We start from the raw sequence: 15,203 nt of genomic DNA, 5'->3' as shown, positions 1-15,203 counted from the left end.
GTCCATTCTGATTTCTGAATACTTGGAAGTGTATGGTAAGATAGGGCAATGTTTCATCATGGGGAAGTCATGCTTGACGAATCTGGTAGAATTCTTTGAGGATGTAGTCAGTAGGTTAGACCAAGGAGGGCCAATGGATGTTGTCTATCTAAACTTCCAGAAGGCCTTTGATAAGGTGTTGCACAAGAGATTGTTCAGTAAGATGAGGGCCCATGCTGTTTAGAGGCCAGATATTAGCATGGATAGAAGCTTGGCTGTCTGGCAGAAGGCAGAGAGTGGGGATAAAAGGGTCGTTCTCAGGATGGAAGCTGGTGACAAGTGGTGTTCCACAAAGGTCAGTGTTGAGACCACAACTTTTCACTTTATACATTAATGAGCTGGATGAAGGAACTGAGGGAATTCTGGCTAAGTTTGCAGATGATACAAAGAGAGGCAGAGGGGCTGGTAATATTGAGGAGGCAGGGAGACTGCAAAAAGATATAGATAGGTTAGGAGAATGGACAAAGAAATCACAGATGAAATATAACGTGGGAAAGTGAGAGGTCAGGCACTTTGTTAGGAAGAATAGAGGCATGGATTTTTTCTAAATGAGGAGAAAATTCAGAAATCTAAAGTACAAAGGAACTTGGGAGTCCTAGTCCAGGGTTCTCTTAATGTAAACTTGCAGGTTGAGTTGGTAGTTAGGAAGGGAAATACAATATTGTCATTCATCTCGAAATATAGAAGCTGGGATGGACTACTAAGGCTTTATAAGGCTGTGGTCAGACCACATTTAGAATATTATGAACGATTTTGGGCTCTACACCTCAGGAAAGATGTACTGACCCTGGAGTGGGTCCAGGGGAAGTTCACAAGAAAGATCCCAGGAATGAAAGTCTTAACATATGAGGAGTGTTTGAGGGCTCGAGGACTATACTTGATAAGTTTAGAAGGATGAGATGGGGATCTGACTGAAACTAACAGAATACTGAATGGCCTGGACAGAGTGGATATTAGGGAAGATGTTTCCATTGGCAAGAGAGATGAGGACCTGAAGGCACAGTCTTAAAGAGAAGACTTTTTAGAACAGAGATAACGAGTAACTTCTTCAGCCAGAGAGTGGTGAAACTGTGGAATTCATTGCCGCAGAAGGCTGTGGAGACCAGGTCATTGAGTATATTTAAGACAGAGAAAGATAAGTTCTTGATAAGGTTATGGGGAGAAAGTGGGAAAATGGGGTTGAAAAAACTATCAGCCATGATTGAATGGTGGAGCAGACTCGATGCGCCGAATGGCCAAACATCTGCTCCAATCATCTTATGGAAAGCCCAGTGCACCGGAAGTGAGGAGGGGAGGTATGGGCATTCTTTGTGGGGTCCAGTGACCAGTCCTTGCTGGTAAATGCTGAAAACCGGAGCAGATGTAAGTTTAAATATTGTACTATGACTGTGTAGAGTTTCAGAAATGCAAGACAGAATCCAGCTTCTCAGCAACCTGGGCTATAGCAAGACCAGTGGTAGAACTAGGTTAGATGTTTGGCGAGACCAATCTTAATGTCAAGATTGCATCATGTTCATTTTTCTCAAGCCGATGTGCCGTGATTCTCGTTAGACAACAGCAGGTTTACCATTGATGCTCAGTATTGCCTGTTAAACATCTTGTTAACAGGTTAGTTCAGAATGGGTTCCAATCTTACCAAACTCACCAAACAAATTAGCCATTGAGAAACTCCGACATGGAAACCCAGAGCAAATTCTTGGCAGTTTCAACTCGCTGCTTGTTCCAACGACCTCCATGTTGGACGCTGGGTGCCAACATCTTCAGCACACTCCATGGGTACCAGTCAGATGAATCTGCATCTGTGAACATCGGCATTTACCACTGGGGAATCCACTCGGTGGCTGACTCTGCTCTACCTAGGTGGCAAGCTTGGACCAGGCTGGCATGGTTTGATGTCATTGATCCCATTTAGATTTAGATTAGATTACAGTGTGGAAACAGGCCCTTCGGCCCAACAAGTCCACACCGACCTGCCGAAGCGCAACCCACCCATACCCCTACATTTACCCCTTACCTAACACTACGGGCAATTTAGCATGGCCAATTCACCTGACCCTGCACATCTTTGGATGGTGGGAGGAAACCGGAGCACCCGGAGGAAACCCACGCAGACACGGGGAGAACGTGCAAACTCCACACAGTCAGTCGCCTGAGGCGGAATTGAACCCAGGTCTCTGGCGCTGTGAGGCAGCAGTGCTAACCACTGTGCCACCGTGCCGCCCATTGCTAGTCCTCAGGAAAGAGGAAATCCCAGTTGTGTACCATTCCATCCAGCAAGCAACCCCCACAACCCCGGTACTCTGTGCGTAAAGTTGGGCACCAATTTCCCCTTATCACCAAGGGGACAAATATCTGAGGTAAACGTCAGGAGTCAAGTAGGGAAGCTCTGGTCTGACAGCTCTTATCCAGTGCGCAATGGCTCTTTAAATATGGCTGCGAGCTAAGAAATACCAGTCAATTTCGGGGATTTCTAGTGAGTGGCAAATTGCTCCAGGAACAGTGTGGCAAGTCTGGGTTGAATTCAGATATTATTCTTATCTTGAGGGCTCAAATGGCATCACATAGGGTGGATTTGGTGAGATATGGAGAGAAAACTCACTTGGCCTCAGGGCGAGAATGGCTCCACTAATCGCACCTCAAGAAAACTGTAACACCTCTTAGGGTATTGATGTAATATATTGGGTGTGTAGATGGGGGTGAGGCAGGATTTTATAAAACTGTATCGAATAAACTGTAAAATGGGATACAGACTCAGATTTACCCATTTTGTGCTTCTTTATGTACTTTGTACCAGTGCAGTACATACATATGAACCAAACTAAGATGGTGATGAGTAGGACTCCTGAACCAGAGCTCACCTGCTCCATCTGTTTCTTTCCTGTATTTTCTCTGTCTTTTCACATTTTATTCCCTTCTTACATCCTACCCTCTGGGAGCATTGTCAGCAATATCCATGGACTTCTGCCCTCGGGATGGACTCAGACACCCCGCCCCTCAGGATGGACTCAGACTCCCACCCTTGGGATGGACTCAGACACCCCGCCCCTTGGAGTGGACTCAGACACCCCGCCCCTTGGAGTGGACTCAGACACCCCGCCCCTTGGAGTGGACTCAGACTCCCCGCCCCTCAGGATGGACTCAGACTCCCACCCTTGGGATGGACTCAGACACCCCGCCCCTTGGAATGGACTCAGACACCCCGCCCCTTGGAGTGGACTCAGACTCCCCGCGCCTTGGAATGGACTCAGACACCCCGCCACTCTGGATGGACTCAGACCCTGGCCTTTGAGTGGATTCAGAATCCCGCCCTCGGGATGGACTCACACTCCCTGTCCTCTAGATGGACTCAGACTCCCACCTCGGGATGGACTTAGACTCCTAGCCTTGGAGTGGACTCAGATTCCCCACCCCTCTGGATGGACTCAGACTCTCCCCCCCCTGGCATGGACCCAGACTCCCCGCCACTCTGGATAGACTCAGACTCCTAGCCTTGGGGTGGATGCAGACTCCTGCGCTCGGGATGGACTCAGACGCCCCGCCCCTGGGGATGGACTCAGACTCCTGCTCTCCCAATGAATTCAGACTTCCGAGACTCCCACACTCGGGATGGACTCAGACTCCTGGCCTTGGGGTGGATTCAGACCCCCACCCTCAGGATGGACTCAGACTCCCAGCCTTAGGATGGACTCAGATTCCCTGCCCCTCGGGACGGACTCAGACACCCCCCCATCGGTATGAACTCAGACTCCTCCCCCCACCTGCGTAGACTGGACTCTTCCCCTCAGGGTGGACTCGGACTCCTGGCCTTGAAGTGAAACTTGGCACAGTCTGGGTCAGAATGACTGTTGTTCAGAACTCTCATTTCTCTATGAATAGATTAGATTACATTACAGTGTGGAAACAGGCCCTTCGGCCCAACAAGTCCACACCGACCCGCCGAAGCGCAACTGTGGGAGGAAACCGGAGCACCCAGAGGAAAACCCACACAGACACGGGGAGAATGTGCAAACTCCACACAGTCAGTCGCCTGAGGCAGGAATTGAACCCGGGTCTCTGGCGCTGTGAGGCAGCAGTGCTAACCACTGTGCCACCGTGCCGCCCACAATAAATCTTTCTGATTTATTGCTGGAGCTTTTATTTTGTTCTTTTTCTTTTTTTCCCCCTAAGAATCTGTACTTAAGAATCTGTAGCTAGGCACCTTGGTACCTAGGATGGTGCTGTAATTGGTGATTTGTGAAAGTTTCACTGTACTCATGTGAGTACATGTGACAATAATGCTAAGTCTAATCTACTAACTCCAACCTGTGAGCAAAGGGAATTTAAGATGTACAAATGTAGAATCTTTTAAGACAGCAATAATATTGAGGTATTTATGCAAACATGATTTCATAAAGATCCCACTGTTGTGAATGTCTATATTAATCTGTTATATGACAGCCATTCTGCCAAGTCCAATAATATGTTATGAGGATTACAATAACTGGACCTGCTCCTGCATAAGCAGCACAAAACCTCCTCCTTAGATTTTACTAATGTTGGCTATCCTGCTGGAAGCAAGGGAATGAAAACAGATGAGAAGGGTTCAGCTGCTGAGCTCCAATATATAAACCAGGAGAAAACATAAAATCTGCTACTCTGGGTTTGACATAATCATTACATTGTTAACTTCAACAAAACAAATCGAATAGATTTCCAGTTCAAATCCTTTGTTTGGTTACCAACACCATTTAGGATTTTCCTTAAATCCTCATTAGACCTGGATAATCAGAGGTATTGTCGATATTTATTTTCGCATTTGCAATTTCAAGGATTCTCTAAAAGGCCACACTGATTATTATCATTTTACTGTTTCTCTGTAATCCTCTAATCTTTTAACTTCCTGCTGATGTGAGTTCCACAGTCTGTCTTAAGTATTTGTACTTCTGCACTCATCAGTCAAAGATGTACTTTCCAGTGAATTGAATGGGTAGGGAATCACAAGCCAGTGAGCAAAGAAGCAGAAAACCTCAGTTGTTCTATTTTCTTGCATGTGGTAATCATAAATGAAGCATGGATTTTATCTCCCAGATGGGAAACTGTGGGAGAGCTGCTGAACTTTCCACTGTGGAATCTCTGCGGGAGTCTTGACCTGATTATCATTGCACAGTTAGTTGGCCACACAAAACAACTGCAGAGTGACACCTAGCAAACTACAAGTGTGTTTCAATCATGTGGTTTAGGTTGAGTGATTGCTAAAATTTTGCAGGGTTTCACCTTTGGAAATGAGGGCGAGTCTGTTAGGATGGAGGCCTAGACATTTCTTGGAGGATACAGGGGGGTACTCTTGTCCCTCTTAATCTCCCAAGGAAACTTTTTTCCCTAATCAACCAATTGGATGCATCCTGTAGACGCTTGACATGTCTCAATGATTGAGGGCATAATTGGCCAGTAGCCTCTGAAAACACTTTTGCTCTGTTCAGATGGAGTGAAGTTCACCTGAATACTCTGATATAAAATCCTGAAATTGATGTCCCAATTGGCCGCTAATATAGGACCTACATGTGACTTGTAGTGTGTTGTGTTTTTGTTAAGGCTTTCATGACAATATTTCTATTAATTGTATCTTGTTTTTGATAATAGAGTTAATTAGGTTGATTAAGTCCTTGAGGTTTCTGAAGTGAATTCAACTTGAAATAAGAGAATAAAATAAATTAAAGTCTTGCCCTTCTTTGTAAAGAAAAATCTCTTGTTTTAAATAAGCTTTTTTTAAATTGTAAATATTCCTTCTGCTATAAGTACCTTTGAATAGGATCTATTTTAATGATTGACCCCTCCTGTGATATCGATTGCTGTTGTGTTTTGGATTTTTATGCTAAATAATAAGTTCCCTAAGTTGACTTAATGTCCTCAATGAGCTGAATGCATTTTTTTCTGCAAAATATCTGGTTAAATGATAGCAAGGCCTATTAATTGTAAAAGAAAACAGTAATTCTGTACACCAGCTACTAAAATGTATCACATCTTGTCGTATGCAGACGTCGATCAAAACTTGGGCTCGAAACCAATATATAAAGTTTTATTCACCTAAGACAGACGAGTGAATAGTAAATACTCGGGTTCCCTCTAACCATCAGGATTTTAAAATGCAAATCTGCGTCTTGTGCTGTGGAACATATCGAAGCCTCAGAATTCATCCAGCAATTCCATTATATAACACAGAGCTTAATGTACAAAGCTCTGCTCTGACTGGAAAGCAGATAAACTAGATGGAGCCTAACAAAATCTGTAATTGGGCACCCCTGAGAGCAGTCTGACTGGGTCTAAATCTCTCTAAATGCTTGATAGTACCTTGTCTACATGTATAAATATATTACCTATACATACTTGAAGATAGAGAACCATAAAGCAATAGTTAACTGCATCTTTCCTATCTGCATTAGATCAACAACTATCCATGGAAGACTGCGTGCCTGGCAGAGGAAAGTGGGTGAAAAAGAAGTATGTGCCTTTAGTAAAAGGTAAATAATGCAAAATATACCAACCAATCTTCTGACTTGAATATTGTAATTATCAACAAATTCTTTGAACTTGGCATTTCTCTACTCAAGATGCTAATCAAAAGACTAAGAGAAAATGAATGTTTATGGTACCTACTTTGGAATAATTTACTTTCCAACATTGTCAGAAATTAGCAGAGGAAGGGATGCTTCTTGTTATGGACAGCTGCACTGAAACAATAGGATAAACTGCCACCAATTTTCTTGGCTGTTGGCAGCCGAGGTGCCAGCACCTGCTGCCTGTGGGGAAAAGCCATAATAAAAGTTGCAATTCGCAATTTGTAGACAACTACCATCGATGAACACACTACAGGTGGAGTTAATTACTGATTGCTGTAGGTGATCTGAAATTCAGCACACAGTGAAAATGTTAGAGCTTTCTCAGGTAAAGTTTATGGAGAAACCAACCTTCACAAAGTGAACACAGTGCTGATGCCCCTCCATCGTTCTGTTGAGTCTTAATAAGAGAACTGTAAAGGAGGATGACAAGGAACACAGAGAATAACAATAAAAGGGAAAGTAATGGAAGGCCAGGAAAAGAGAGAGAGAGAGAGAGTTTCCCAAAAGAAAGGCAAAATTGCAAATGACCAAAAAGGGCTACTTTATCAAGTCCTTGATAAAGTTAGTCACAGTGCCCTCAACAAGAGAGGTGAGAGCTGGTTATTTGCTCATCCTTATATAGGCAATGAACACAGCACAATGTTACAAAAGGAAAAACAAAATTTGCAATAAAATTGAAAAAGAAATAAAAGGCAGAATAGCCTCATTTTGGAGGTGGTTCTTGGCAGTTTTAACATAGTCACTGAGATGTATCAGTACTGATATCTTTATGGAAGAGAGAACATGAATAATCATGTTATAATGTAGAGACTGGACATTACCACTGCTGAATGTCTAGGGTTACCTGAGGCTTTGAAGCACCTGCTGTTTACAATCTGTCATGATCAAACACTCCTGCCTTCAAACATCTGCTGTTCTATTTACACAGTTTATGCTTTTAGGAATGTGTGAAAACCTGGTTAGCAAAAGGGATACCTGACCCTGAGAGTCAGTGACTAATTCAGGCAAACTTGCTGCTCCCAATACTGCAGATTTCCAACAATTGGGAACTGAAATACTTAACCCATACATTTCTTAATACTCATCTGCCTCTGAGGGTAATTACTGAATATTCTACAAAAAAATCTGGAATAATGAATAATGTTAATATTTTCCTATTATTTCATTTTTTTTTAAAAGATGAAAGCTATTATCATGAAGATTTCCATGTAAAAAAGCCTCAAATCGTAGTCTTTGGCTGGAGAACATAGTTGCAGTACAATGATAGCTGGAATATTTCACAATTTTTTGTGCCCATTTAATTGGAGTGAATTAGAGCAGTTTTTGACAATATATGATTGTTGTTAGCATCAGTCTGGAGTAAGATTTGTGATAAGAGTGACTCCAATTTAATAACTGAAAACTGTTTATATTGTTTGGGTATATATCAAAACTGGCTTCATTTTTCAGATCTAATGTCATACCTCTTGACTGTTAGCAGTTATTAGTTGGACTTTAGGAAATACACAATTGTCCATTAACGATTCACTGGTGGTAGTTTTTGGGTAGGAAGAGCAGCTTTATAGCTATTTTGATGCAACAGTATTTGCAAAACATGGTACATTTTGTAGTTATTTATCTCTGCACTTCATTTCAGTTTTTGTCTAACAATATGAAATTGCTAGCATAGAAAGTTGAATAAGATCTATATTCAGAGCAGATTAAATCTTAAAACATGACTTAACCAAACAAGGTTAAGATACTTTTTTTTTTAAGAAAAACTGCATTAAACTAACATTAATTTGTCATTCCACTGTATAAGTGGCTCTGAAAAACTACACATTGGCTCAGGAATTTTATCTTGAAGCACAGCATCAGTGACATTCCCAATGGAGGCAGCTTTAAAATTTGAGAAGCCACACTTTTCTTTGTGAATAATTACACCTGGGTAATGGGGACATGGTGCACTTATAGTTTTCTGTTTCAAAATATCGGAAATGACCTTTAATATTATCCACTTTCCAGACCTATTCCCCTGTCACTTATAGCTCAGAGCAGTGGGGATGAAGCTGAGTTGACACTTTTCCTGGGTTATGCACAGGCCATGCACTTTCATTTGCAGGTCAGATAACAGATGCCATGTGTGAAATGATTATTTGAAAGATGGCTAAAAGGGAAAAGGTTAAATAGTGCACAACATAAATGTTGACAAAATATTACCAACATTCAGAACAGACACTGTCATTTATAAATTACCAGTTTGAAGTTTGTAAATTTGCTCGTGTTAAACTTTTATGTCAGTGACTGTTAAATGGTATTACATAGCAAGTAAGGCTAAAATATATGCAATAGAACATTGGAATACTGATTACAACTATAACAAGTGAAGTGCTGTAGTTTTTCAAATAGTGTTCTTCAAAATAAAACAATATAATGCAGTAACTCTTTCAGGATTTCTGTTTCAGGAAATTCTATTACATTGATTACATGTAAAATGGTAGTAATTTTCATAGGCTCTTTGTAGTCATTTTCAATGGACAGAAAATCCCCCTCTATGTACAAAAACATAAGGGACTCCACAAGTTTAATGTAGGTGTGAAGCCAGAACTGCTTTCCACCACTTCTCAAGTAAAGGGTAAATTTTGGCTGCAGTGCTCTTGCCATTTCAGTGAGAGGTAATTCATAGTGAGGAAGTACGCAATTTTGTGGTTTGACATCTGTCACAAATCAGGAGTGGTTTGTTAAAACCGTTACCTCCAAATCAGCTGTTTAAAACCAAAACCAGCAGAGCAACTTCTTCCTTCTGAAAATTCTCATTATCCCAATGCTGCCGGTCCAGGTTCTGATGTCATGTTTGGGATGTGGTTTTGCTGTTCATGCAGCACTGGTGCTAACCTAAAACCATATTCACTATTTTTATGCAGTTGGAATATGACAAGAGAGCATGGCTCACCTACAGCTGGTAAAGTAGCAACAATGTCAGGAAGAGTCCCTTTGTTGGCCACTTCCCTGGGCTCTGAGCAGGAAGAGTGTTCTCCACTTTCCCTAACATTGAAAATGCCATGGCAACACAAAGACAACGGGTACTCCAGCCCCACCTTCCTTCACTCTTTTACAGGCACACCCTAACACACCCTTTCCAATCCCCACTGCAAATCTAGCATCAGAATAGTGGTAAAATCCATCCCAATATTGTCTAGCAAATTATATTATAGATGGGAATACTTCAGATCATTCCCTACATATCAGTATCAAGCAAATCCATATGAATGGCTATGCTAATCCAGTCTGGGGTCAGAGGAATCATGATGCTTTACAATAACTAAGCATTGTGATGTATTTCAACTCTGGTGAACTTGTAAGGCAACTAAGAGTGACCTGAAAGGACATTGCTGAAATGAAGTGTAACCTATTACATTGCAATTTGTTAGGAACATTAATTTAGGAACAATACGGTAAATGGAAAAGTCCTGGGGAAAATTGATGTACAGAGAGATTTTGGTGTTCAGATCTACTGTACCTGAAGGTGGCAACCCAGGTCAATAGAGTGGTCAAGAAGGCATATGGCATGCTTTCCTTCATCATGTCATATGCCTTCTTGACCACTTAATTGACCTGGGTATTGAGTTCAAGAGTTGGCAGGTCATGTTACAGTTGTATAAGTCTTTGGTTCGACCACATTTGGAATACCGCATACAGTTCTGGTCGCCACAGTACCAAAACGATGTGGATGCTTTAGAGAGGGTGCAGAGGAGGTTCTCAAGATGTTGCCTGGTACGGAGGGCGCTAGCTATGAAGAGAGGTTGAATAGATTAGGAATATTTTCATTAGAAAGAAGAGATTGAGGAGGGACCTGATTGAGATCTACAAAATCATGAGAGGTATAGACAGGGTGGATAGCAAGAAGCTTTTTCCAACAGTGAAGGATTCAATTACTAGGGGTCACGAATTCAAGGTGAGAAGGGAAAAGTTTAAGGGAGATACTGCTTGGAAGGTTCTTTACACAGAGGGTGGTGCAGGTGGGCATGATAGCGTCATTTAAGATGTATCTAGATAGATACATGAATGGGCAGGGACCAGAGGGATACAGATCTTTAGAAAATAGGTGACAGGTTTAGATAGAGGATCTGGATCAGCACAGGCTTGGAAGGCCAAAGGGTCTGCTCCTTGCTGTAATTTTCATTGTTCTTTGTTACGTAAAACTTATCTTAAATGTAAAGATTTTTGAACAGTTTGGTGATACGATTGCACAGTCAATCCCTTCATTACACATTTCTCTGTTTGTAAAAGATCAAACTTAAGTTAATATTTAAACTTCTTGAATAACTTTGAAGTGCAGCCAGTGTTGTTTTGTAGGCATGAGAACTAATGGACTTTATCAGAAATGTACACTTGAAAAATCCTTCTTTTGTTCCATGGGGTAAAATTTATTGAAATGTTTGGAACCCATCAATGATGGGAAAGGATTGTCAGCAACATGCACAGTTGACTAATGGGACTTCCTCTGGATTTCACACAAGTCAAGCCATCACTAATCAGGTCTTTGGTTCGACCACATTTGGAATACCGCATACAGTTCTGGTCGCCACAGTACAGCCTACACTCCACATGCTCAGAAAAAAGTAAAAAATGCTTTTAAGTTATAAATCTGGGCAATCCCTTCTATGCCAATTGGTGGTGTCCTAGTGGCTCTTTTCTGTCTGAAAATGAAGAAAGACTTGATCTATGCCATTGTAGGTCGCCTACATTCTGTCAGCAGCCTACACACCCACTTGGTTGATCTGCAGACAGGAAAAGAGGAACAGCCTCATAAAATGACTACTAATTGACTACTGAAATGTTTAGATTTACCCCCCACCAACCCATTGTGGCAGGAAGCTTTTTTGAAGACAGTTCTGCTATCAGTAACATTTTGCACCAGGGGCCTGGCTGGAGATCTTCTCTACCATAGTTCCCTGCAGTTTAACTACCACATCCACCCTCATTACACCCCTGCCTCATGCAGGCCTCCTAAATCAGGCTTTTGAAATCTATTGCACTGGAGGTGTCACGGAGTGTGGAGGATGAAATTAATAATGATACTCTTATTAATTGAGGTCACATTTATTCATTATCTGTTGGGAACAATTCTAAGGGCAGCTTTTTCCAATTTTCCAGATTATTTTGCATTCTTCTACACATTTGTGACTTACATTCAGAAACTAATTTTTATTTGAGGGCTAACATTGATGGAGAAACTTGGATTCTTCCAGAATGAAAGATAATTTAGAGAGAACATCACTGAAGTGTGTCTTTTTTTTGCTAATGGCAGAGCTCCACCTTCTATCTTGCAATTAAAAAGTGCAAGATGGTGGAGCCGGAAGCAAATACTTTTTGAACTGGGAGACATAATTTACAGATTTGGAAGAAATCTTGGCATATCAGTGAAAGAATTGTTGAAGACATATGCGATCTGCGCTGGTAGAATTTTGCTTTTGAAAAGTAAATCACTTTAATTAGTTCTCTTGCTCTGGAGGTTTGGTCAAGTTGGTACCAGTGAGTCATCCAAATTGGCACTTGTGCATGCTGTAAGAGAGATGACCTGCTGCTGACCCTGCAAACTCTGTCAGGAGTGGTTTTATTCTGATTTACAAACAATTTAATAGTGGAATAAATAGAAAAACTGTGTCTGTACAAATCCTACAAGAATAAAAGCAAAATAGCTCATTGGGACCAAATAGTAAATAAAAAAAAACAGAACGCATGAAAAAGCTGAAAGAGACAAAGAAAAATCCAGAGAGGAATAGGAAGTTAAATAGAGCAGTAAAAATATAATTCAACCACAATAGCAGGGAGGCAATCAGAAGAAATTGCAAACAAGTTTGAAGTTGAGGTTGATTAACAAGTAATAAATATTATGTATAATTATTTGATCCAAGTATTCAAACAGAACAAATGAGCAACAAGCTCTCTGTAGTCAAAGATATTCCAAATAAAATCAATTAGTTTGTTACAAACAAAATGGAAGCCCCAGAAAGATGAATCCTCATTTGATTATTGCAGTGTGCTAAGGGAGACTCGGGAAGAGATTTGTGAGCCTGGGGCTTGGAGTAAAATAGGAAAAAGCCCATATTCAAAAAGAATGACAAAATCGAACCAGATAACTATTATCAGGAGTAAAATTTAGCCTTATCTACACAGCAAACCTAGTGGACAGCAAGAATCAGAAAGCTAAGATCCCAACTGACCAACTTCCTTGAATTTCACTTGGAGTGATAACCCAAGTAGAGTGTGGTAAGTGCCATCGCAGACTTTACTTCAATTTCCCAAAGACTTTCACTGAGCAGGCTACTAATTGAATTCAAAACTGTGTTTACCCAGGGAATGGATTGGAGCTTGTCTGAAGAGTAGGAAACAATAATGAATTTGCGTTCAAAGAGTTTGTTGAGAGTTGGAGGAAAACTTTGATGGGGTGCCATAGATCTTAACACTGGGCCCACATCTCTGAATTAAGCAAAACACTATAGCCATATTATCACTGAGGAGAAAAATTGATACTTCAGCCCATTTATACAAAAAGCTGTTGGGCCTGTAGCCCTCTATCTCATACCCTGCAAAGAATGGGGTTTCTCATGCCACTTTCTTATCTACTCACTGAATATCTACTGTGGAAAACCTGAGGAGAAATGTGATATACCTTGAAAGTAATTCTTCTTGGTCCATTTTTTCAGTTCATATTATCTGTTTTGACACCCTTTGCTGTTCAGCATATCTTTTCCAATCACCGGAACTGCGCTTTTTATTATTTGCATTTTTTATTTGTTTTGCTTTTTACACAGATTTTGCCCCATCAGTTGTCCTTGGCAGGCTTCTGGTTAACTTGGTTTTGTATCACATGTAATAAAATTGTAGGGCAGTTCAGATCAAGTGGCACAAACTCTGTAGTTATTTAACACAAACATTTGCAAACGTGTTTCTTGGAAATAAGAAACAGGGAATTATATAAGATAAAACTGATAAGACACATTGGAACCAATGACATTGGAAGGGAAAAGGTTGAGATTCTGAAGGGAGATTACAGAGAGTTAGGCAGAAATTTAAAAAGGAGGTCCTCAAGGGTAGTAATATCTGGATTACTCCCAGTGCGACGAGCTAGTGAGGGCAAGAATAGGAGGATGGAGCAGATGAATGCATGGCTGAGGAGCTGGTGTATGGGAGAAGGATAGTGAGGAAAGAGATCGATCTGAGACGGGTACAGCTGAGAACAGAAGTGAGTCAAACAATCAGGGCAGGCAGGGAAAAGATAGAACTAATAAATTAACTGCATTTATTTCACTGCAAAGGGCCTAACAGGGAAGGCAGATGAACTCAGGGCATGGTTAGGAACATGGGACTGGGATATCATAGTAATTATAGAAACATTGCTCAGGGATGGGCAGGACTGGCAGTTTAATGTTCAGGATACAAATGCTACAGGAAGGATAGAAAGGGAGGCAAGAGAGGAGGGGGAGTGGCATTTTTGATAAGGGATAGCATTACAGCTGTACTGAGGGAGGATATTCCTGGAAATACATCCAGGGAAGTTATTTGGGTGGAACTGAGAAATAAGAAAGGGATGATCACCTTATTGGGATTGTATTATAGATCTCCCAATAATCAGAGGGAAATTGAGAAACAAACTTGTAAGGAGATCTCAGCTATCTGTAAGAATAATAGGGTAGTTATGGTAGGGGATTTTAACTTTCCAAACATCGACTGGGACTGCTATCGTATTAATGGTTTAGATGGAGAGGAATTTCTTAAGTGTGTAGAAGACAATTTTCTGATTCAGTATGTGGATGTACCTACTAAAGAAGGTGCAAAACTTGACCGACTCTTGGCAAATAAGGCAGGGCAGGTGACTGAGGTGTCAGTGGGGAAGCACTTTGGGGCCAGCAACCATAATTCTATTCGTTTTAAAGTAGTGATGGAAAAGGATAGACCAGATCTAAAAGTTGAAGTCCTAAATTGGAGAAAGGCCAATTTTGATGGTATTAGGCAAGAACTATCGAAAGCTGATTGGAGGCAGGTGTTCGCAGGTAAAGGGACGGCTGGAAAATGGGAAGCCTTCAGAAATGAGATAACAAGAATCCAGAGAAAGTATATTCCTGTCAGGGTGAAAGGGAAAGCCGGTAGGTATAGGGAATGCTGGATGACTAAAGAAATTGAGGGTTTGGTTAAGAAAAAGAAGGAAGCATATGTCAGGTATAGACAGGATAGATCGGGTGAATCCTTAGAAGAGTATAAAGAAAGTAGGAGTATACTTAAGAGGGAAATCAGGAGGGCAAAACAGGGACATGAGATAGCTTTGGCAAATAGAATTAAGGAGAATCCAAAGGGTTTTTACAAATATATTAAGGCCAAAAGGGTAACTAGGGAGAGAATAGAGCCCCTCAAAGATCAGTAAGATGGCCTTTGTGTAGAGCCGCTGAAAATGGGGAGATACTAAATGAATATTTTGCATCAGTATTTACTGTGGAAAAGGATATGGAAGATATAGACTGTAGGGAAATAGATGGTGACATTTTGCAAAATGTCCAGATTACAGAGGAGGAAGTGCTGGATGTCTTG

General features: G+C 41.2%; 1 protein-coding gene across 2 annotated transcripts in view; it reads left to right on the top strand.

The window, feature by feature from the left end:
• Positions 1–15,203, top strand: part of LOC122564415 (genetic suppressor element 1-like) — a 301,389-nt gene that overhangs the window by 31,415 nt on the left and 254,771 nt on the right. For both annotated transcript variants that reach the window (XM_043719252.1, XM_043719243.1), the window contains exon 2: positions 6,459–6,536. In XM_043719252.1, the coding sequence (XP_043575187.1) occupies positions 6,459–6,536 (78 nt within the window). The remainder of the gene's footprint in view (positions 1–6,458; positions 6,537–15,203) is intronic.

This window comes from Chiloscyllium plagiosum, chromosome 29 (genome assembly GCF_004010195.1).
Source record: "Chiloscyllium plagiosum isolate BGI_BamShark_2017 chromosome 29, ASM401019v2, whole genome shotgun sequence".
Taxonomy (NCBI): domain Eukaryota; kingdom Metazoa; phylum Chordata; class Chondrichthyes; order Orectolobiformes; family Hemiscylliidae; genus Chiloscyllium; species Chiloscyllium plagiosum.
This window is presented reverse-complemented; position numbering and strand designations above follow the sequence as displayed.